At 37.8% G+C, this 25,997-nt stretch overlaps 1 protein-coding gene and 1 pseudogene across 2 annotated transcripts in view; both read right to left on the bottom strand.

The window, feature by feature from the left end:
- The window catches only part of LOC311175288 (uncharacterized protein), a gene marked incomplete at both ends in the record, with an annotated part of 60,466 nt that overhangs the window by 12,200 nt on the left and 22,269 nt on the right, over positions 1-25,997 (bottom strand). Inside the window, 2 exons of the mRNA XM_084240185.1 lie at positions 429-438; positions 548-1,303. Coding sequence (XP_084096311.1) covers positions 429-438; positions 548-1,303 — 766 coding nt within the window. The remainder of the gene's footprint in view (positions 1-428; positions 439-547; positions 1,304-25,997) is intronic.
- Positions 17,620-18,426, bottom strand: LOC311176090 (olfactory receptor 4F3/4F16/4F29-like; annotated as a pseudogene). Its single transcript has one exon. The product of its transcript is annotated as an olfactory receptor 4F3/4F16/4F29-like (transcript).

The following is a 25,997-nucleotide window of genomic DNA, read 5'->3' as shown; positions in this document are numbered from 1 at the left end:
ATATAAACATTTTATGATTAAATACTGAGCAATTTTGCCAACCTTTACTCTGAGTCATTCTCCCATGTGACTTCCCAGATATTTCTCTATAGTGAAAGAGTTAGCCTAAATGCAAGACCAAGGACTTATGAAATTCTGTGCCAAATTAATAAATTCTGACATATATATTTCTATCTGGGGTCAATTTACTTAAAGTTAGCATTTCCTCAAATAAAACACTCTGAGAGAACAGAAATTCAATTTTCAATTCCAGGTCATGATTAATTATATTAAAGTCTCTGAGAGAAAAGCCATACTTCCTCTCCAGAAAATACTTTGCACCATACCACATGCTTCATTTCATGATAGGCAGTCACAATTTCTCAGTTAACATTTTTAAAAGAGTCATGTTATTTTAATCCAGAACACCTAATTTTATGGTAACCTACTTTGGAACTCCTGATATTAAAATAATAAAAATTTAATGATATTATAAGTCAGTAAAGAAACTTCATATGACTTCTGTCATTTAAGAAATTCTTCTATAAATAATGAATTGATGGCACACTTTCCTCATTGACACCCTCATATCTTTGTTCCTTATTGTATAGATGACTGAATTTAAAAAAGGAGTGAGAACTGCATCAAAAAGACCAAGGAATTTGTCAAGGTGTGATGTGGGATATGGCCATGTATAAACAAAGATGCAAGGACCAAAGAACAAAATCACCACCATGACGTGAGTTGACAAAGTGGAGAAGGCCTTGGAAGAGCCCCCTGAAGAGCGTTTTTGAACAGTAACCAGGATAAAAACGTAGGAGACAATCAATATGAAGAAAGATCCCAGAGATATAAACCCACTGTTGGCTGTGACCATAAACTCTAGTCGGTAGGTGTCTGTGCAGGCAAGTTTGATGAGCTGAGGAAGGTCACAGTAGAAGCTGTCCAGCACATTGGGACCACAGAAAGGTAACTCTACCACAAAAGCCAACTGAGCAATGGAGTGGATAAGGCCGATGGTCCAGGCAGCCACTACAAAGAAGATGCACATCCGTGGGCTCATGATGGTCAGGTAGTGGAGGGGTTTACATATGGCCACATATCTGTCAAAGGCCATGGCGATGAGTAGTACCATCTCCATACTACCAATGAGGTGGACGAAGAATATTTGAGTAATGCAGCCACTAAAGGAGATGACTTTATGTTTTCTGAAAAGGTCATAAATCATCTTGGGAGAAGCTACAGAGCAGGCTCCCAGGTCAATGAAGGAGAGGTTGGCCAACAGAAAGTACATGGGGGTGTGTAAGTGAGGGTCAGAAGTCACAGTAAGCATAATGAGGGAGTTTCCCGTCAAGCTTGCCACATAAAGCATGGAGGAGAACACAAAGAGGAGAAGTTGGATCTCCCAGAAATTGGTGAGTCCCAGGAACACAAATTCTGACACTGTGGAGTGATTTTTTCCATCCATTGATTTATCAGCTGTATTGTTTCCAGGAAAAAGAACATGAAAAAAAAAAAATGAAGGGGCCTCCCCGGTGGCGCAGCGGTTGAGCGCTGGGTTGCGAAGCTGCCCGCGGCCTCTGCGGCGCCGGTTCGATCCCCGGCTGCTCCCCGGCCACCAGAGGAGGGTCCCACATGGCGTGCAGACCTCTCCTGCCGCCCGCTGCTCCCCTCAGCAGTGTACTTCGGTCCTTCTGCCTGCTCTGCTCCCCGCTCTGGCTCTGGTGAATTCTCTCACCCTCCCGCGCTTCTGACTGTACCCAGTGCATGTATAAAAACAAAAAAAAAAAAACAAACAAACCAGCAAAACAAATAAATAAAGCATGCCTCTATAAAAAAAAAAAAAAAAAAAAAAATGAAATAAGTTAACAATGTAGTATTTACAAGTCATAAATTACTTAAGGATATTCACACTGTGTATACTACAATCCCTTCATTTCCATTCTTTCTATCACTACTAAAAAGTAATGTCTTTATTATCACCTAAAGCAACTGAATCATACCCACGTACTATATCTCTATCACCATCACCTCCATGACTATTCATCTATAGCAAGAGAATGAAGGAATTATGAAAGCACAGTAGAATCAAAGTCATACACAATATTGTAAATCAATGTTTCCTCAACAAAAAAAGTCAGAAAAGACAACACAGTAGGTATACAAACAAGCACTGGGGTGGAAGTAAAATAGTGCAACTCAAGAAGACAAGAGGTAGAGATGGTATGTCCCAGAACTCACTGATTCTATTTTAGATTTTTCATAGAACAATTCTCCAGTTATTCGGTTTATCTCATCTTTTAAATTTATCTAATCTCAGGCACATATTGTGTCTCTTGTAGACATTCTTGCACCATTAACTATAACCACATACACAAATTACACAAAGTCCAGACTATAGGTGAGGACAAGAGCACCTGCTAAAGAGTTTAGAAGTAATTCAAATAAATGACAGGACCAAGGTCAGAATATAATAGATATTGATGGCACAGAATATTTACGTGGACCTGCCAAAGAATAAGTAGGAATAACTCCAGGGTAGTTAGCAAGCAGGATATGGCCAAGATGTGCAAAGAAGGGAATAGGAATTGTCGTGGGAAATCAAGAAAATCAGGATACTAACTCAATTTATCTGTCTAGTTTACCCAGTCTCTGAGGTTAGTGAATCTTGCTTATGACTATAGGAGCCCCAAGTTTTTAGAGTTTGCCAATGATGAAAAACTGCAAACTAAAGTCATAGTTGTCACATAACAATTGACATGCTCTTATCCCTTCAACTCCCTTAAGTACTCCTATCCCTTTTCTGTTTCTCTGCTTCAAACCTCTCCAGCATCTAGGACCCAGTGCCGGGTGGGAGTGTTCCCTAACCCTATTTGGGCAACTACATGAATCTTTCTAGTAATCACCCCCTTTCCAGGGAATACACTATTACTACACAGAAGATATATATACATTTCTGGTGTCTATCCCTCTGTCACAAGCCCCCAAATGTACACAGTACTAAAATATGCTCTCAAAAAGTGAAATTGAAAAAAAAAAAGAGCTCGTAAAGAACATGGATGCACAAGAAGCCTTGGAACTGAAAGGAAAGTACAGAAAGGAGCAATACCCAACAGCAGCCAGCATAGCAGGATATAGTTACTACTGTTCAGTCCTCGTGATATAATAGTCATATCCCATAGTTACTACTTTCCAGGCCTCGTGATATAATAGTCATACCCCATGACATTCTTGAAGTCAAGGAAGAAAATACAGGCTTTTGCACCATATTTTTACCATATCCCACTAAGTATTAGTAAATGTACTTACTGATACTTTAGTAATCTGAAATACTTAATGATTGAGTTTAAACATGGAGAACTATGCATATTGCCCATATTACTAAGTACTTTCATATTTGCCTTCTTTAAAATTACCTGTTTGGTGGACACATCCAATAATAAGATGACTTTATTTTGTAAATGAGGAATCAAAGATCCACAGCAGTTAATAACAGACCCCAAAACAGAGTAACTTAATCAGGCCTTCTGATTCTAGATCCAGTGCTGTTTTGAAAACAGCATGCAAGTACAGCTATTTGTTCATGATACAAAACATGAATTCAAAATTAATGTATACCTTAAAATTCCACAATGTTACACAGCAATTATATCTCAATAAAGCTGTGGGGGAAAAAAAGAATTCCAATTTACTCAGGAGAATAATCCATCTTACACAGATAAACATTTAACACAATCATAAATTAACTTACCCGAGAGTTCACAGTAAAGGATTTAATTAAACACATATTATTGTTACAACCTAAGGGAAAGAGGGAGAGTCAGTTGCTGAGAAGAATGGAAAAGAAGCAAAACTCACCAAGGTTCTCTTGCCCATAAAAGATGCAGCAAAGTAAGTGGAAAATTTATTCCTAAACAGGTGTAATAATCAACGCACAAGAAAAAGTCCACCTAAAAACAAAAATTGGAAGTCATCTATACATTAAAGTCACAGAAAGGAACACCTGCTTAAAGGATAACATATAGAGAGATAAAAGAAAACCAATGGAGGGACCATTCATGGCCAAAAAGGACAAATGCCAACTTTTCATCATCATCATAATTGTATTACTATTACTACCATTTTTACATATAGTCTGCCTTTAAAAAGTCCTGTTTCTGTGCATAGCAACAAGAAACAAGGGAGAAAAGAAGATGTGAGAAACAGCTGTAACTTTCATATGCTACAGAGTGATCAAAAAGGACAACTAAGGAAAAGATACAGGTTACAGCTGATCTCATTGCTCTCTGACAGAAAGCAGCTAAAATCAAACAGCAGAGAGGAAGTCAAGATTATAGGTAGATAACAACAGTGAAGAAGTAGAGAAAGCAAAATTAGAAATGACAATTAATTTCTGTTACATAGAAAAAGAGGTTTAGAGGACAAAGGGTAGGAAAACAAGGCAATGTGCTATGTGTAGAAATATTGGAGGGTGCCAGAAATCTATACAGAGTTAAAAGGTAAGTTTCCAATAACTGAGATGGTGTTGAAGATGTGTAACATGAACTTGGATAAAAGTTAGCTGGAATATTTTTGTTTCTCCAGTCAGAAATACCCAGGAACTGAACACTTAGAATTTTATACTTGCATATTTGTTTGTCATAATAAATACAATGGCCTATGGAAGTAATCAGAGTTATGGGTCACAGTGAAATTGTTTGACCAAATTTCATCCTGGATTGTACAGCAAGCAAAGGCAAAAATGAAGTGACCTGTAGAGAAAATTTATTACGTATCAGACATCTTAAAACCAGGGACAGTAATCGTAAGCTATGGTACAATTCTATCTCTTTCCCATAGCTTGATAATCAAATGCAGATTCCCACTTAAAATGAACTTCTCTTTTTTTCATGTGCCTTTTATCTAAAAATTGCCCAATTCTTCCTTTCTGTACAGTATCATTCTAAACATCTGTTATATCCTTTCTCTCAGTTATGGAAACAAAAAAAGGATATTCTTCATGAGGCAGAATATAATACCCCAACCTTTCCACCCCTCTTTACCACCACCACCTACCTATTCTAGCAAAAGATCTTATGGCAGCAATGTCAGGGAGCCAGAGAATTTCCACACCCTAAATTTTCCCCATCCACAAGCATTGCCTACATCCTTCCACCCACCTACCCCTAGGACAAGTAATTATATAAAACACTGGATTTTGAGAGACCAATTAGTTGTATTAGAAATTGTACCAAGTGCTGCATTGTAGTTCTGGGATTCTCAGAGTGAGATCATCAGGTCAAGGGAATGGGAATAGTCTCAGAGGAGTCTCTGGGAGACAGAAACTAGCTGTATATTTTCTTCAAAAAAATAAAAATTTATCACTTTATTGTTTATACACTTTTTTATGATATGACCCCTGGGAATATGTACTGAAGAGAGAAAAAATATTTTCTAATTTTAAATTTAAAGTGTCCAAAAATTGGGGCCTCCCTGGTTGCGCAGCTGGTTGAGCACAGGGCTGTGAAGCTGTCCGTGGCCTCTGCAGCATGGGTTCAATTCCCAGCTGGCCAGGGAGATACCTACATGGAACAGCAGACCTCTCCTGTCTCACTGCTGTTCCCCTCAGCAGTGTTTTTGGTCCGTCTGCCTGTTCTGTTCCCTGCTCTGTCTCTGGTGAATCCTCTCACCTCCCAGCACTTCTGGCCTCTACCCTGGTTCTTGTATAAATAAATAAATCTTTAAAAAAAAAAGTCCATAAATTCCTGAGTCTTGTAGAACAGAAACAGAAACACAGGTGAGTCTTTTTGCATGTTCAAAGGTACAAAATATAATTAAACGCAGCAAAAATGAGTGAATAAAAAAGATTGAGACTAAGAAGGATAAGAACCTGTGAACTACCAACAGAATAGAAGGGACATAGGATGGAAATAGAAATGGAGATGACACATGAATCGAACTGGTGGGGATTATATAAACTTAATACATCAGAAGGATACAGAAAAACACCATATGTTCCCACTTATATGTGGAATATATAGAAACAAAATAAAGGACCAAAAAAATCCCATTGAAATAAAAAAAAAAATCCGTGAAATCTAGCTATAGAACTAAGTTACCACACTCACCTCAAAAAGAAAAAAAATTATCGGCAGCAAATTTGAAAAAATAAGATAATTCACCAAGAAACTGTTAATACAAAGACACATAGTTAAGGATGCAAGAAGATCATTTAATTCAAAAGAAGACCCAAAATATAATTTCTGAATTCAAATATACTAAATATGAAAATATTAACTTAAATCTTAACAGAATATAAATTAATAACAGACATACACTTTTATCTACTCTAGTAATTCAAATAGAGCCAGTACAAAGCAAAAGATAGAATGAACTGACAATTCATAAAGGAAGAAAGTTAACAAAGTAATAAGTATGAAAGATACACCATTTGGATAAAATAAAGTCTGGGAAACTTTATTTGAGGACAAAGGGAATCCATGGATTATCTAGGAAAAGACACTTAATTCATCTCACTCTGAACAAGTACTGATTAAATGATATAGACCTACTGAAGTCACCTTTTTATTCAAAGATTGTGTTTTAGTATGTCATTTGTTTATTTCAGCTGAGGATGATTGTGCTTTGGTGTCATATCCAAAAAAATTATTACCAAGATCTATCTCAAGAAGTTTCCCACAGTAGTTTCATAGTTTGGGTTCATACATTTAAGTTTTTAATTCATTTTTAGTTCATTGTGGTCTGTGTGGCGATTTTAATACCCATACCCTGCTAAGACCATAACTTTTTAATAAAGTCTAAAATCAGGAAGTGTAATATTAACCTGTGGCTGAAGCCAAAGACTGTTCTAAGGGGTGCCCCCTGGAGGGGGTTGCTGGTGAGGATAGATAGCTTCAGGGAAAATGCTAAAAACCATGGCATTCAGGGGTGGAGACTCTGATAAGAAATATATAGGACCCCAGGATTCGGTGTTTGGCATTCAACATTTGAGCATTCAGCTTTTGGGGGATTCAGCATTTTCTGATCTTCAGAGATTCCACAGTCAGCGATTTTGGCCTCACCATGCTGATCTTCCAACTGCTGCAGGCCGCCTCTGAAGGACATGGAGAGGCCTCCAGCAGCCAAATACTGAGAGCAAAGTTTGCAGGCTTTGCAAGTAGCCAAGCAACTGCAACTGTTCCTGGTTTTGCTGCTGTAACAGCCTGACAGAGAAGGCGAAGACCTGGACTAGGCACCTCGCTGAGCTGCATGAGTTTGGCCATTTGTCAGGTCATTTGGCTGCTGCAGCTGCTATTTTGAGTGTTGCTTGTCTGGTGCTCTGCTGGGGCATCTCATCAGCTCCAGAAGCATCTCCTGTTGTGTCTTCTGTTATCTTTATGAGTTGAAAACTGACCTACATAGTCTGGCTGCCAAATGTTCCAGGTTGGCAGAGGCAGGAAGACACCATCTTGGGCACATGGCTTATTGTTCAGAATAGGAGTTTTGTATCCTCAGTGGTGGGAAGACGCCATCTTAGCTGCTTTTGTTTAGGACTTGAAAACAATGGACACTGCTTCGGGTGAGGTAAACGGCCCTTTTTGACCTCAGTAACTCTTCATTTTTCCCTGGTTTGTTCAATAAATCCCAGTGTTGTTGTTCTCTGAGTCTGAGTAGTCTTGCAATTATTTGCATGGGTGAAGAACTCAGGGACCAGTAAACTATATGGGCAGTGTCCTTGGCCAGTTTAAGTGCCCCTTGCTGCCCTGTATAATAATGTGTCATTCAGCATTGTTCTTCTTTCATAAGTTTACTTTTACTCTATGGGGTCCTATGTGGTTCCTTACAATTTTTAGAATTTTTTTTAATTTCCATGAATATTGGAATATTGATAGGGATTAACTTGAAGATGTAGACAGTTTGAAAAATCTGAACATTTTTAATCTTGACACATATAAATAAGTGAAATATTAATTACCCAAATCCATAAACACAATCCCTTCCCATTTATTGTTTTTTCTTCCCAATTACCATCATTAATATCTTATAAGTTTCAGTGCACAGATCTTTCTCCCCTTTTTTTATATTGTAAATGCAATATTTCCTTTTTTGCTATCCAAATAGCTCATTGTTAGTGTACAGGAATGTGATTTTTGTATGTTGATGCTGTATCCAGCAACTTGACTGAATTCATTTAGTGACAGTTTGTTGTTAGAACCTTTGGGATTGTTAATATGTAATATTGTAAGAGAAAATGTACTTCTCCCTTTCCACTTTGAATGCCATCTATTTCTTTCTGTTGCCTAATTGCTCTGACTAGGACTTCTAATACTATGTTGCTTTGTTGAGTGGGTTTTCATATATGGCTGTTATCATGTTCAGGTACATTCTTTCTATACCTGATCTGATAAGAGTTAGTATCATGAAAGAATGCTGTATTTTATCAAATACTTTTTTTTGCATATATTGAGATAATGTGATTTTTATCTTTCAATTAGTATGGTGTATCTAATTTATTAATTTGCATGTAGGTACGAAAGCATTTCACTGTACACCTAACATTAACATATGTTTTGTACCAATAATACCTAAGTAAAGTGGTAGTATACATTATATATGATCTATTTTCTCAGTTTTAGGATTTTCTGATGTTTATTGAAAACAAACAAGACTTACAATTATAATCACTTAATCAGTGGAATTTGGAATACAGATATGAATTAAAGAATTTCAGTTGTTCATGTGACTTGAAACATGTTTGCTATTAGAAGTAGAATTTGTTTATTAAAGCTATAAAACTGGTAACTACTCCTGGGATAAGTAAATTCATTAACAAGATTTTCTTACAAGTCAGAAAACTTTAGATCCTCTCTACTGTCTTTTCAGTCTGCCATACTATAAGTAATTTCAACTTAAACACCAAAAAAACCCTTTATTTTGGAATATAGTATCTGCAACTCAGATAACAACTTTCTACAGAAGGTAACAGAACAGACTACTTTTTGTACTTAATCATAACTACACCAAAATTTAGAGCTACAACATTTTGGGTTTTCTGCAAGAACTGCCTGCCTCTGCAGCCAATCTCTAATTTGGAATAGAGGCCATTTATTTTGTTTTGTTTTGTTTTTTGTTTCCCTATGATTTACTGGAAGCTTTACCAAGATAAGGAAAAGGAAGCTTTAATGAGTTGGGTAAACAACAAAGGAAACATGATAATGTGAAAAGCTATGCTTTTCCACTCAAACTTTTATCAGGCCTTCTGTATATAAAATTGTCTGTACTGGGAAATAATGTCTCGAGTTTTGCTGATTGGCTGCCAATATCCAGATAGATATATTTGGTCAGTGTTGTCCCAGGTGAGATAGTGGCTGATGACTTGATTGCGGTGAGATTCCAGCGTACAGAATATGTCATTCATTCAGGTCTCTACAGGTTTTTAGAGGGCTACGTGTCAAGGACAGATCTCTTAAAAGCTGAAATAATGATGTTTATCATTATTAATTAATTAGGGAACTGGGGAGATGTGAAAACTAGTTTGAATGAAAATTTGACTTACAGAGACATACTCCCTACTGGACAAATTGTATTTGAATTGCCATGAAGAAATCATTTAAATTGCTCTTAAGAGGAAACATATGCATTATTATTTTCAACAAGTTAACTTCTATTAATATCCCTATAGTGTTATAAAAAAGCCTAATCAAAGACAATATCCCACATTCCTAAAGAATCCCATAAAGCTAGAGGATCCTTAGATAATGTCCAGTATTCCATGTATGGACACCCATTTCCAGGTCATTCTTCATTTTTCTAAACTGAAAGTATTACCCTATTACCCAGTGAAAGACCTGATCAGACTGAGTTAAAGAAGTCAGTCATTTTTGTTGTTGTTCACCACTCCCTTTTTTTTTAATATTTTTTAATTATTTGGAAATACCTTGAAAATATATAATTGACATGAAAGAGATCAAAAAAGATAAAACTACCATATAAGTCATCATTTGGCCTCCAACCAAGTAAGACTGATTAAAAACATAAACTGATTAAAAAAATTTCCCTGTTTTAGTTATAAAATTAACAAAGTTCCTCTTCTGGCAAAGGAAACTGGATAAATGCCAAGACTATTGGGAGGTGTTAAACGTAAAGCTCAAAAATGCTCAGTTTTGATTATATTTTCCTTTTGGACACGAGAACTACACCTTAAAGTAAAAATATTAACCTCTCTTGGAAAGACAATTATATGAAAGCAATGCAGCTAGAACATTTACAAAGAGTTTGCCCAAAGGTTTGTTTTGGTTTGTTTTTTTCCCAGAAAGTCTAGGTAACTTTTGTCATTCTAGGATAACTGACAGGTTTTGAGCATACCAAATTCTAAAGGAAACCACCTTTTTCAGTTTAGAGATGTTTTTTCATCCAGTTCAATACTTACCCAAGTGCAACAGAGTTGTTAGCAATGGCACAGGTATAACAATGCAACTAAGTGATAATCTAGTAAATAGAAAGTCTCAAGCTATTGGGTTGTCCATTATCACAATGGTTAAAAGGTATAGACTTGCCTATTGAGTTAAGGATGGTCAGAGTCATTTATAACTATGGCTAAAATTAATTATAAATTTCTGATCACATTTTCTGATTAATAATCCCTCTAACGAATATCCACTTGGACGGTGCCATAAAAATGAATAAAGTGTTTCCTCGGGAAATTTTCCAAGTTTTAGGTCTTTAAATTTCGACAGGCAAAAGCAGTTTATACATACTACCTATCCACAACTCTTGGAACATTATAAACTATGTTATCAATAGCAGGTTCAGAGACCAACTAAACTTTATCTGCCACACTTTCCCATGGAAATGTTGCCAATTTGATTAATTTGTTTTTAAATGCTAAGAGTATATTAACTTCCTTTTGTATGATTGGCTTTCAGTGTTTGCTTCTAAGTCAGCATGCAGGACATTCTATTGATAACTCCAGTTGGTCTCACTGTTATTTTCAACACTACCCAAACTTAAAACTGGAATCAACCAGTCCAAAGTATATTTTCCATTGAATTATACAGAGAATTAGGGACTGCCCTCCTAACCTCCAATTTTAAAGGATATAGCAACTGCATGTGAAAGCATCTTAGCACCTTCAGTGGTAGCAAACTCAGAGATTGACCCAAACTCCTTCAAAGAAGGCGAGATCTACAGATCGCTGAGATATATTTTTCTATCTGAGAAGATGAGAAAATGTATAATGATCTATTGACTCACTAAAGATGTGCTAGGAAAAAGGAAATGCAATTGCTGTGACTGAAAAATCAAGATTATTGGAATTCTTTTAAAACCAACATGATGACAGAAAATAACCACCAGTGATTATAACTAAGATAAGCTAGCAAAATCTTTTCTCAAGATTCAACATCAAAAATCTGTGAAAATACTAAAGCTTAAAAAATTTGTATTTCTCAATGTTATTACCTTCTTCCATTATTCATTACAACATTTGTTACAAAAATATAAAAATTATAGATAGGTGCTATAATAACCTACCTACATCTTCCCAGGGAGAAATATCAGTTAACAAAATATTTTACATGTATAAATTTTCCTGTTATATACATTTTTACTTTTAATCTATCTTGAACAACTTTCCATGTTATTAAATAATTATTATAAACTAGCTGGGAAAAATGCACATATTCTATATCCACTAATCACAATAACATTTTTTTAATTCAGAATTGCTCTACCATAGACAAGTAACAGACATAAATACACGGGGGGGGGGGGGGGGGAGGGGACATATACACAAACTGACCTTAAATAAAGAAATATAAGTTAGGGTTCTCTCCAAGGATCAACAGTAAATGAATATTAAAAGCAAAAAAAAAAAATATGATGACTATATTTCCAGCTCCAGGAACCAAACTACCTTGATTTAAACTCATATTCACCTTTATTAACACTAAATGTTACTAAATCTCTCTCTGCCTCCATCTTCCAATTGGTTAAAAAGGGATGATAATAGCATCTATCTCCAAGGATTGCTATGAGCAGTGCCCAATAAACAGTATGTACTCGTGTAAAAGTTCTGTTATTATTTTTACCAATGAACTGAAGAAGAAAACTACTAAATCTTCAATTTGGCAGATGACACAAAGCAGAGAAAGTATATATTACAATAACATGAAAGCCAAAATAATGAAGATATATCACAAACTGTGTGTGTGTTTTCAGAGAGGAGAGAAGGAGACAGAGAGAGATAGAGACAGAGACATAGAGAGAAAAAAGCAGAAGGTAGATTTAAAGTGAATTCGAATACAAACAAATTTATTTGAGCTTGATAGATTCCAAGCAAATAGATAAAGTACAGGAATGGAAACTCAGGCAAATTTTTAAATTATAAAAACTTTACAAATGTCACCACGATTCATCATAACCACAAAACTATGAGTTTCATTGCAGCTTTTGAAGAAACTAAGATTCAGAGAGATTCAGTAAAGTAAAATAAGGGATCATGCTCAGCAAAATAAACCAGAAAGAAAAAGAAAAATACCAGATGGTCTCACTCATAGCAGGAAAATAGAAAACCTAAATAAGGGAGCAGGAAAAAGACTAACTGTAATAAAGAAAAAATCAAAATCAACAAGCAACTATAAACCAGAGACACACTGGTTTGGGGCAAGGGGGATTAGGGTCAAAATAAGGGGGGTGGGAACTGTATGGGGAATATAACCAAAATGAAAATGCATATATTGTGCAAAAATGAAAAATGATGTAAGAATTATATAAAATTAAATAATAAATAAAATTATAAACTAGTCCTTTGGAAAAAGAAATAAGACAGCGAGTAAGATGGTGCTATAGTGACAATCTAAATTCCAACTCCAAAGTTCATGCGAAATATATAGTATTTAATTTTAGACACACGTGAAGACAAACACTTTGACATATGGGGGGAAGTAAATATATATTTTGCACACCACAAAAGTGGCATACCTCTGATTTTTGTTTATAACATTTTATTGCAACTCAGCAATGCCTACTCAATTAAGTGTTGTCTACAGCTATTTCAATTCTATAACAACAGAATGGATTGGTTGTAGCAGAGGTCATATAGCTACAAATCTGAAATTATTTAAGTCTGCCCCTTTACAGAAAATATCTGACAATATCTGAGCTACTTAGCTGAAAATAAAGTTGGCAACATTACTCAACATATAGACCAAAGCATGAAAGCAAGATTTGTGAATTAGAAACAAACCCACACAAACAAGGACAGTTAATTAGCAACAAAGGAACCAATTCTCCCAATGAAGAAAGAAATGGTGGGGGAATACTTGAAAGCTACATGCAAAGAAAACCAAAAAGAAACAGATAATTACTTAACACCATTTGGCACAAAAAACAATTCAAAATGTATTAAAGACATATATAAGAACTGAGACCATAAAATACACTAAAGAAAACATAGATGATATACTCCTGGACATCAATGAAAGAAAATGTCATTAGAGGCTCAATTCCAAAGGCAAAGGTAACAAAAGTAGAAATAAACATGGGACTACATCAAACTAAGAAGCTTTTGTACAGCAAAAGAAAATATCACAAAATCAAACAGGCAATCTACTGACTGAAAGAAGATATTTACACACCATATGTATTTACACGCCATATATATGACAAGTAGTTCATATCTAAAATGCATAAAGAATTCATACAACTTAAAAACCACAACAAACGCAATCAAAAAATGAGTAGAAAAAAAACTATTATTCAAAAGATGATATATAGATGGCCAACAGGCAAATGAAAAAAAAATGTTCCACTTCATTAATTACTAGGAAAATGCAAATCAAACTTAAAATGAGATACCACCTCGCATCTGTCAGAATGGTCTATATCACAAAACCCTGGAAATAACGTGTGTTGGGAAGGTTGTAGCAAAAAAAGAACTCTCATTCACTGTTAGTAGGAAAGTAAATTGGTGCAACCTCTATGGGAAGTGGTATAGAGATTCCTTTAAAAAACTGAAAATAGAAATACCAGCAATACCATTCCTAGGTATTTAACAAAAAAAAAAAAGAGTAAAGCATTAATTCAAAAAGATATCCATACTTCTCTGCTCATAGCAAAATTATTTAAAATAGCCAAGACATGGAAACAACCTGGATAACTGGGTATAGAAGTTGAAATATATATATATATATATATATATATATACACACACACACACACACACATACATACATACATACACACACACACACTCAATGAAATCCTACTAAACTATTAAAAATGATGAAATCTTGCCTTTCACAACAACATGAACCTGACTCTGGTGATCATGATAAGTGAATTCAGCCAGAACGTAAAATACAATTATTGGATGATTTCTCACATTTGTGGGGGTACAAATTACCAAAGTAAACAAACTAAGGAAACACAATAAAAACAACTCAGATTCTATGAAAAATATGGTGGTTACCAGAGGGAGAGGGAACAGGGGCTGGCAGGAAAGGGTGGAGAGGGTCAATTTGATGGGGGGAATGGCACTAGAACTTCGGTAGTGAGTGAGGTGAGACTTATTCCCATATAAAGGTGTGAAGCTGTACTAACAAAATTTATACAATATTACAAATCATTGTGAAAACAGTAAAACTTGATTTAAAAAATAGAGTTATATGACACATATTTACTACATCTAAAGGCTATATAGTACACTGATCAAACAGCATTTCATGATATGCAGAAAAGATTTGCTTATTTATTCATTCAATATATATTTAATGCCTATTTTAAGCCAACCACGTTTCCAGTTCATAAATATAAATATATTTGTAAATATGAATCAAATACAGCGAGTGAGAAAAGACAGGCTTGTGAATTAAAATATTTAAGTAACCACACATACTGAAGACGATTGCTTTTAATCCATAACCAAAAGGTTAAATTGAAGCAGAACAAATCAGAGAGGAGATATGAATGCAAACATCTAGGCCTGACTTCAACAAATATCCCGATTTCATAGATCAGGACAGCCTTAAAACAGTGGTATGCTTACGCAGAGAAAAAAGTGATTTACATCATTATTTAAAATTTGTAACAGGAATTATTGGCACAGTATTTAAAAACTGACAGAGAAGGGCTATTATGATCTTTTATTTCTATATCTTTAATAAAGACCGTCCTTTCATTAAGAGAGAACGGCTGACACCCATTCTTGAGGGAAAACAAAACGGACCCACCATAAGGGTGATGACAGGACATGAACACTCCAGAGAGTAAAACCACTTTCCCAGTTTCCTTCAAGATGGCGACCCCAGAAGATCCCATCTCAGCCGCTCCCACAAACACACTGAAAGTGCAGCTGCTACCAGACAGCTTCCGCGGGAAAAGAATCCTGAAAAGCACCCGAGCAACTGCTCCTCACAGGGCCAGAGAGAAGTTCCACATCTAAGCAGGTAGGAGAAGCTGGGCCCAGCCCAGCCAGGAACCCCGCCGTGCCCCCACCGCCACCCGAGCAGCAACCCACAGTCGCAAGGAACTTAGCGCTTCTCCTAGAGGAGAACCCCACATCAGGCACCCCCAGCTTTTACGCCTGCATCTGAATCCCCAGCCCCCAGAACATCTAGTTAAATGGACTCAGGAGGCTCATGTCCGCGAGATCCTCAAAGCTGTAACAATCCAAGCAAAGGGCTTAAAAACCTCAGGTGTCTGACTCACCTGTCTCAGTGCCTGGAACCCTGGAACCCTTTTGACTTTGTGTGAAAGAGGCTCGGTGCTTTTTGCCTGTCTTTGAGTGTTGGGTGAGGCGCAGGCCTCTGATGTGAGTGCCTTGGAGGCTGCTGGAGCGTCTCCACTGTGGAGCCTGGAGGGCGCCATCTTCACGCGCCCCCTGTGCCGAGCTCTGGCGCGGCGTGTGCGCAGGGGAGGGGCCGGGGAGATGGTGCCTGAGCTGGTACCCTGTTCCTGCCAGCCACAGGACTGGAAGAATCTGAGAGCTAGTTCTTAACAAGCCACCACCCCAGGGCACTGCACGGACAGCGGAATGGAGAACAGTCTTTCTGAGCAAAAAAAGGGCTTATTTGCTGGTCGGGGTGTTTTGGGCTGAAGGGCGGGCTCCGGGTTGGCACACATATAGAGGCCCGTGATTGGACTTGCTCTCAGTGAATATAGGCCAGTGCACCCCATTCTTGTGCTTTCCTCGCCTTCCCATATGTAAGGGGCAGGAGGACACAGTGCAGGTTTTCTAATCCAGCACCCCCGGTAAAGGAGGCCGAGTCCTTGGAGTCCTCAGTGGCTTTTCAGGCTTTTATTGGGAGTTACCAGGTACAGGGCAGGCAGGAGTGCTGGGGTACCAGGAGGCTGGCAGGCCTCCCAGCCCCCAGCAAGTCTTTACTCTTTCTGGGCTCTCCTGCTGTCTCTCGCGGTCTCTGCTTCTCTGTTCTCGTCTGTGGTTCTTGTGGTTCTTCTGGTTCTCTGCTTCTGCTCTGCTTCTGCTGGCATGCCCATGACGCCGCCCTTAAAAGCCCAGTCTTAACCCAGGGGAATCCCATCTACATATGTTCACACCCTACTCCAGGTGCCTGCCATCAGGCATGCATTTGGGACCACAGGTTTCCGTCATCTATCCTAATGGCGAAAGGGCAGAAAAGCCTGCTACTTTTACCTTACCCTACACCACAGCTCACTGGTATCCCTCAAACAAGCAGGGGAGCATACACTTGTCTGGCGCCCAAATTTTTGTAACTGCCACTCAGGGAACATCTAGAGTTCCCTGATTTCTGTGGCTAATGGCGTTTGTTTGCGGTCCCATGGCACTACATATATTTGCATGCTTTAAAATATGCTTCCTGAAGATCTCGCTTCCAACCAACCTTAATCTAGATGCTGTAGGGTAAGTAAAGTATCAGGCTTTTCCACCCTCCTGCCATTAGATTAAATTCATGCCTGATGGTGGACACCTGGAGTAGGATGTGGGCATGCATAGGTGGGTTCACCTGGGCTGAGAGACTGGGCTTATATGGGCAGCATCACGGGGATGCCAGCAGAGCAAAAGAGAGAGCAGAAGGAGAACAAGCTAGAGAGTGGAGCAGAACCAGTAGAGAAGCAGAGGCCATGATAGATTGCCAGAGAGCCCAGAAAGAGGGAAGACTCGCTGGGGGTTAGGAGGCCTGCCAGCCTCCTGGTCCCCCGGACCTCTGCCTTCCTTGTACCTGGTAAACTCAATTAAAGCCTGAAAAAGCCACCAAGGGCTCCAGGACTCCTCCTTCACCCTTCTGCTCAGATCATAGAGATCCTGCTCTGTGCCCTCCTGGCACTACAGATGCCAAATGCAATCCTCTCCTTTAAGGTGCTGGGAACTATGAAAAATAAAACGGGCTACTAAAACTTTACAGAGGCTTGGGAGATAAACAAGAGTTAGGGCAGGGTTGAATAGTGAAGTTTATCTTCTACAGGAGGTCACTTTTCAAGACTGAACATGGTGGAAGTTTCATCTAATGCATGGAAACCAATACTGAGAGCTGCAAAAGGAAGAAAACTAAAAACAAAATAAAACCGCTAAAAGACAGTCCCATCTTCTTGAAGATTCACTGTTAGCAACAGAAAATTTATCAGTAGTCACTTGGAAATGTTGTGTTTCAATAAAACCATTTAGTTATTTTTTTCTAAAAGCTATAATTTTACTGAACACTCTATTGCCATCTTCATCTCTCTATTCCTGAGTGTATAGATGAGTGGATTTAGAAAAGGAGTTAAAACTGCATCAAATATGGCTAGAAATTCATCCAGATGTGTTGAAGGAGATGGTGATACATAGAAAAAAAAATCAATGGACCAAAGAATAAAACCACCACAATAATATGAGCTGACAGAGTGGAAAGAGCCTTGGATGAACGGCCTGAAGAGTGTTTCTGAAGAGTGACCAACATGAAAATATAAGAGAGAAGGTGTAAAAAAAAAAAAAGCACCCAAGGAAATGAACCCACTATTAGCAGTGACCATGTACTCCAGTTTATAGGAATCTGTGCAAGAAAGTTTGATGAGCCGAGATATATCACAATATAAAAGCTGTCTAATACATTTGGGCCACAGAAGGATAAGTTGACCACAAAAGCCAGTTGAGCCAATGAGTGGATGAGACCAGTGGCCCAGGCAGCCACCAAAATCAAAATACTCATGCGTGGGTTCATGATGGCCAGATAGCGGAGAGGCTTACATATGGCCACATATCTGTCAAATGTCATGGTGATGAGAAGCACCATCTTAGCGCCTCCGACAGAATGACTAAAGAATATCTGAGATATACAGTCCCCAAAGGAAATGACTTTCTGCTTCCTGAAAAAAATCACAAATCATCTTGGGTACTGCAATGGAGCAAAATATCAGGTCAATGATGGAGAGACTGGGTAAAAGAAAATACATCGGGGAATGTAAATAGGGGTTGGAGGTCACAGTGATAACTATGAGGAGGTTTCCCATCATACAAGACACATAGAACAGACAAGAAAAGCAAAAAATAAGAAGCTGATTCTTCCAGGAATTGGGCAGTACCAAGAACACAAATTCAGATACCTCAGAGTGGTTGGCACCATCAATTTGCTCATTTGGTAGATTCACTCTCCCATTATCACAGGAGTAGTTATCAGTTTTATACCTTTAATAAACAAATTCTACTTCTAATAGCAAACATGTTTCAAGTCAAATGAACAACTGAAATTCTTTAATTCATATCTGTATTCCAAATTCCACTGGTTAAATGATTATAATTGTAAGTCTTGTTTGTTTTCAATAAATATCAGAAAATCCTAAAACTAAGAAAATAGATCATATATAATGTATACTACCACTTTACATAAATATTATTGGTATAAAACACATTAATGTTAGGTGTACAGTGAAATGCTTTTGTACCTACATGCAAATTAATAAATTAGATACACCATACTAATTGAAAGATAAAAATAACATTATCTCAATATATGCAAAAAAGTATTTGATAAAATACAGCATTCTTTCATGATACTGACTCTCATCAGATCAGGTACAGAAAGAATGTACCAGAACATGATAACAGCCATATATGAAAACCCACGCAACAAAGCAGCATAGTATTAGAAGTCTTAGAGCAATTAGGCAACAGAAAGAAATAGACTGCATTACAAGTGGAAAGGGAGAAGTACATTTTCTCTTAAAATATTATATATTAACAATTTCAAAGATTCTAACAACAAACTGTCATTAAATGAATTCAGTCAAGTTGCTGGATACAACATCAACATGCAAAAATCACATTCCTGTACACTAACAATGAGCTATTTGGATAACAAAAAAGGAAATATTGCATTTACAATAGAAAAAAAGGGGAGAAAGATCTGTGCACTGAAAAGTATAATATATTGGGCCTTCCCTGGTGATGCAGGTGGTTGAGCGCCACACTGTGAAGCTGTCTGCAGCCTCTGCAGCACAGGTTCAATCCCAGCAGGCCGGCGAGGATCCCACATGTTGAGCAGACCTCTCCTGTCTCACCTGCTGCTCCCCTCAGCAGTGTATTTCAGTCAAGCTGCCTGTTCTGTTCCCCGCTCTGTCTCTGGTGAATCCTTCACCCTTCCATGCCTCTGGCCTGTACCCTGGTTCTTTTATAAATAAATACATTTTTTAAAAAATATAAGATATTAATGACAGTAGTTGGGAAGAAAATACCAATAAATGGGAAGGAATTGTGTTTATGGATTGGAGTAATTAATATTTTACTTATTTATATGTATCAAGATAAAAGTGTTCAGGGCCTCCTCTGGTGGTGCAGTGGTTGAGCGCTGGGCTGCGAGGCTGCCCTCAGCCTCTGCAGCACCGGTTTGATCCCCGGCTACCAGCGAGGGTCCCACATGGCGCGCAGACCTCTCCTGCCACGACCGCTGCTCCCCTCAGCAGTGTATTTCATCAGTCTGCCTATTTTGCTCCCCGCTTTGGCTCTGGTGAATTCTCTCTCCCTCCCGTGCTTCTGACTGTGCCCAGTGCTTGTATAAATAAATAAAAAAAAAAAAAATCTTAAAAAAAAAGATACAAATGTTCAGATTTTTCAAACTGTCTACATCTTCAAGTTAATCCCTATCAATATTCCAATATTCATGGAAATTAAAAAAAATTCTAAAAATTGTATGGAACCACATAGGACCCCCTAGAGTAAAAGTAAACTTATGAAAGAACAATGCTGAATGACACATTATGATACAGGGCAGCAAGGGGCACTTAAACTGGCCAAGGACACTGCCCATATAGTTTACCGGTCACTGAGTCCTTAACCCATGCAAATAATTGCAAGACTACTCAGACTCAGAGAACAACAACACTGGGATTTATTGAACAAACCAGGGAAAAATGAAGAGTTACTGAGGCCAAAGAGAGCCATTTGCCTCACCCGAAGCAGTGTCCAGTGTTTTCAAGTCCTAAACAAAAGCAGCTAAGATGGCGTCTTCCCACCACTGAGGACACAAAGCTCCTTTTCTGAACAATAAGCCATGTGCCCAAGATGGTGTCTTCCTGCCTTTGCCAACCTGGAACATTTGGCAGCCAGACTATATAGGCCAATTTCCAACTCACAAAGATAACAGAAGACACAACAGGAGATGCTTCTGGAGCTGCTGAGATGCCCCAGCAGAGCACCAGATAAGCAACACTCAAAATAGCAGCTGCAGCAGCCAAATGACCTGACAAATGGCCAAACTCATGCAGCTCAGCAAGGTGCCTAGTCCAGGTCTTCGCCTTCTCTGTCAGGCTGTTACAGCAGCAAAACCAGGAACAGTTGCAGTTGCTTGGCTACTTGCAAAGCCTGCAAACTTTGCTCTCAGTGTTTGGCTGCTAGAGGCCTCTCCATGTCCTTCAGAGGCGGCCTGCAGCAGTTGGAAGATCAGCTTGGTGGGGCCAAAATTGCTGACTGTGGAATCTCTGAAGATCAGAAAATGCTGAATCCCCCAAAAGCTGGATGCTCAAATGTTGAATGCCAAACACCGAATCCTGGGGTCCTATATATTTCTTATCAGAGTCTCCACCCCTGAACGCCATGCTTTTTAGCATTGTCCCTGGAGCTGTCTATCCTCACCAGCAGCCCCCTCCAGGAGGCACCCCTTAGAACAGTCTTTGGCTTCAGCCACAGGTTGATATTACATTTCCTAATTTTAGAATTTATTACAAAGTTATGGTCTTAGCAGGGCATGGGTATTAAAATCGCCACACAGACCACAATGAACTAAAAATGAATTAAAAACTTAAATGTATGAACCCAAACTATGAAACTACTGTGGGAAACTCCTTAAGATAGATCTTGGTAATAATTTTTTGGATTATCCTCATCTGAAATAAACAAATGACACACTAAAACACAATCTTTGAGGGCCTCCTTTAGTGGCTCAACGGTTGAGCGCCGGGCTGCAAAGCTGCCCACAGCCTCTGCAGCACCAGTTTGATCCCTGGCCACCAGTCAGGGTCCCACATGGTGCGCAGACCTCTCCTGCCGCACCCACTGCTCCCCTCAGCAGTGTATTTTGTCAGTCTGCCTGTTCTGTTCCGGGCTCTGGCTCTGGTGAATTCTCTCACCCTCCCAGGCTTCTGACTATACCCAGTGCTTGTATAAATAAATAAATAAATCTTAAAACACAATCTTTGAATAAAAAGGTGACTTCAGTAGGTCTATATCATTTAATCAGTATTTGTTCACAGTGAGATGAATTAAGTACCTTTTCCTAGATAATCCAGGGATTCCCTTTGTCCTCAAATAGTTTCCCAGACTTTATTTTATCCAAATGTTGTATCTTTTATATACTTACTACTTTGTAACTTTCTTCCTTTATGAATTGTCAGGTCATTCTATCTTTTGCTTTGTACTAGCTCTATTTGAATTACTAGAGTAGATAAAAGTGTATGTCTGTTATTAATTTATATTCTGTTAAGATTTATGTTAATATTTTCATATTTAGTATATTTGAATTCAGAAATTATATTTTAGGTCTTCTTTTGAATTAAATGATCTTATTGTGTCCTTAACTATGTGTCTGTGTATTAACAGTTTCTTGGTGAATTGTCTTATTTTTTCAAATTTGCTGCCAATAATTTTTTTTCTTTTTGAGGTCAGTGTGGTTTGTAATGTTGTTTGTTTTAGAGGTGCAAGAGCTCTCCCTTCAGGTGCTGTTTCCACAGCACACCCACCACCAAGACACCATGTCCTGCAGCACAATCTGTTGTGCTCTCTCCTGACTTTGTTTTCTGCTCTCCCTCTTCCCCTCTGGTAGCTTCAGTTCTATAGTTAGATATCACAGATTTTTTTTATTTGAATTTTTTTTGGTTTTTATTTATTTATCATTTTATATATTTTGTACATCATTCTTCATTTGTATACAATGTATTCTTTATCATCTCAGGTATAGTCATTGTGAAATTCCCACCACCAATTCACCTGTGTACATCAGAAGGATACAAACACCATATGGTTCCACTTATATGTGGAATATACAGAAACAAAGGATAAAAAAAAAACACCTAGTTAAATGTTTTTTTTTTAATCCTTTATTTTGTTTCTCTATATTCCACATATAAGTGGGACCATATGGTGTTTGTCTGTATCCTTCTGACTTACTAAGTTTAGCATAATCCCCACCAGTTCGATTCATGTTGTCATGAATGGCAAGAATTTATCTATTTTTTCCAAAATAGCTGGATGGTACTTTTTTGTGTATACATCACGACTTCATGATCCATTCATATGTTTTTGGGAACTTATGTTTTTTGGTTGCTATCCTCTTTTTCTTCTGGGAGAAAGGGTTTTTGCACAATCTCTTCATCTCCATTTCTATTTCCATCTTATGTCCCTTCTATTCTGTTGGTAGTTCACGTGTTCTTATCCTTCTTCTTAGCCTCAATCTTCTAAATTAATTCATGTTTGCTGCATTTAATTATTTTTTGTACCTTTGAACACACAAAAAGCCTCAGCTGTGTTTCTATTTCTGTTCTACAAGAGTTTTTCAGAAATATTTGGACTTTTTTTTTTAAGATTTATTTATACAAGAGCTGGGGTAGAGGCCAGAAGCACAAGGAAGTGAGAGGATTCACCAGAGACAGAGCAGGGAGCAGCAGAACAGGCAGACGGACCGAAAATACTGCTTAGGGGAACAGCGGTGAGACAGGAGAGGTCTGCTGTGCCATGTGGGCAACTCCCTGGCCAGCTGGGGATTGAACCCATGCTGCAGAGGCCACGGACAGCTTCACAGCCCTGTGCTCAACCAGTTGCGCAACCAGGGAGGCCCCAATTTTTGGACACTTTAAATTTAAAATTAGAAAATATTTTTTCTCTCTTCAGTACATATTCCCAGGGGTCATATCATAAAAAAAAGTGTACAAACAATAAAGTGATAAATTTTTATTTTTTTGAAGAAAATATACAGCTAGTTTCTGTCTCCCGGATACTCCTCTGAGACTATTTCCATTCCCTTGACCTGATGATCTCACTCTGAGAATCCCAGAACTACAATGCAGCACTTGGTACAATTTCTGATACAACTAATTGGTCTCTCAAAATCCAGTGTTTTATATAATTACTTGTCCTAAGGGTGGGTGGGTGGAAGGATGTAGGCAATGCTTGTGGATGGGGGAAATTTAGGGTGTGGATATTCTCTGGCTCCCTGACAATGCTGCCATAAGATCTTTTGCTAGAATGGGTAGGTGGTGGTGGTAAAGAGGGGTGGAAGGGTTGGGGTACTATATTCTTCCTCATGAAGAATATCCTTCTTGGTTTCCATAATAACTGAGAGAAAGGATATAACAGATGTTTAGAATGATACTGTACAGAAAGGAAGAGTTGGGCAATTTTTAGATAAAAGGCACATGAAAAAAAGAGAAGTTCATTTTAAGTGGGAATCTGCATTTGATTATCAAGCTATGGGAAAGAGATAGAATTGTACCATAAGCTTACAATTACTGTCCCTAATTTTAAGATGTCTGATACGTAATAAATTTTCTCTACAGGTCACTTCATTTTTGCCTTCGCTTGCTGTACCACTCAGGATGAAATTTGGTCAAACAATTTCACTGTGACCCATAACTCTGATTACTTCCATAGGCCATTGTATTTATTATGACAAACAAATATGCAAGTATAAAATTCTAAGTGTTCAGTTCCTGGGTATTTCTGACTGGAGAAACAAAAATATTCCGGCTAACTTTTATCCAAGTTCATGTTACACATCTTCAACACCATCTCAGTTATTGGAAACTTACCTTTTAACTCTGTATAGATTTCTGGCACCCTCCAACATTTCTACACATAGCACATTGCCTTGTTTTCCTACCCTTTGTCCTCTAAACCTCTTTTATATATAACAGAAATCATTTGTCATTTCTGATTTTGCTTTCTCTACTTCATCACTATTTGTTATCTACCTATAATCTTGACTTCCTCTCTGCTGTTTGATTTTAGCTGCTTTCTGTCAGAGAGCAATGAGATCAGCTGTAACCTGTATCTTTTCCTTAGTTGTCCTTTTTGATCACTCTGTAGCATATGAAAGTAACAGCTGTTTCTCACATCTTCTTTTCTCCCTTGTTTCTTGCTGCTATGCACAGAAACAGGATTTTTTAAAGGCAGACTATATGTAAAAATGTTAGCAATAGTAATACAGTTATGGTGATGATGAACAGTTGGCATTTGTCCTTTTTGGCCATGGATGGTCCCGCCACTAATTTTCTTTTTTCTCTTTATATGTTATCCTTTAAGCAAGTGTTCCTTTCTGTGACTTCAAATTTTGGATGACTTCCAAATTTTTGTTTTGAGCTGGAATCTTTCTTGTGTATTGATTATTACACCTGTTTAGGACTATATTGTCCACTTACTTTGCTGCATCTTTTATGGGCAAGAGAACCTTGGTGAGTTTTGCTTCTTTTCCATTCTTCTCAGCAACTGACTCTCCCTCTTTCCCTTAGGTTGTAACAATAATATGTGTTTAATTAAATCCTTTACTGTGAACGCTCGGGTAAGTTAATTTATGTTTGTGTTATATGTTTATATGTGTAAGATGGATTATTCTCCTGAGTGAATTGGAATTCTTTTTTTCCCACAGCTTTATTGAGATATAATTGCTTGTAATATTGTGGAATTTTAAGGTATACATTAATTTTGAATTCATATTTTGTATCATGAAGAAATAGCTGTACTTGCATGCTGTTATCAAAACAGCACTGGACCTGGAATCAGAAGGCCTGATTAAGTTACTCTCTTTTGTGGTCTGTTATTAACTGCTGTGGATCTTTGATTCCTCATTTACAAAATAAAGTCATCTTATTATTGGACATATCCACAAAACAGGTAATTTTAAAGAAGTCATATATGAAAGTACTTAGTAATATGGGCGATATGCAGTTTTCCAGGTTTAAACTCAGTCATTAAGTATTTCAGATTACTAAAATATCACTAAGTCCATTTCCTAATACTTAGTAGAATATGGTGGAAATATGGTGGAAAACCGTATATTTTCTTCTTGACTTCAAGAATGGCATGGGGTATGACTATTATATCATGAGGCCTGGAAGGTAGTAATTATGGGATTTCCTACAACGCTGGTTGCTGTTGGGTATTGCTCCTTTCTGTACTTTCCTTTCAGTTCCAAGTCTAAGGCTTCTTGTGCATCCATGTTGTTTAATTTATGAGCTCTTTTTTTTTTTCAGTTTCACTTTTTGATAGCATATTTTAGTACTGTGTACATTTGAGGGCTTGTGACAGAGGGATTGGACCACCAGAGATGGAAATATATCTTCTGTGTAGTAATAGTTTATTCCCTGGAAAGGGGGTGATTACTAGAAAGATTCATGTAATTGCCCAGATAGGGTTAGGGAACACTCCCACCCGGCACTGGGTCCTAGATGCTGGAGAGGTTTGAAGCAGAGAAACAGAAAAGGGATAGGAGTACTTAAGGGAGTTGAAGGGATAAGAGCATGTCAATTGTTATGTGACAACTATGACTTTAGTTTGCAGTTTTTCATCATTGGCAAACTCTAAAAACTTGGGGCTCCTA

The sequence above is a fragment of the Talpa europaea genome, assembly GCF_964194135.1.
Source record: "Talpa europaea genome assembly, chromosome: 8".
NCBI classification, from domain to species: domain Eukaryota; kingdom Metazoa; phylum Chordata; class Mammalia; order Eulipotyphla; family Talpidae; genus Talpa; species Talpa europaea.
Note: the sequence above shows the minus strand (reverse complement) of the source record. Positions and strands in the feature narration are given on the sequence as shown.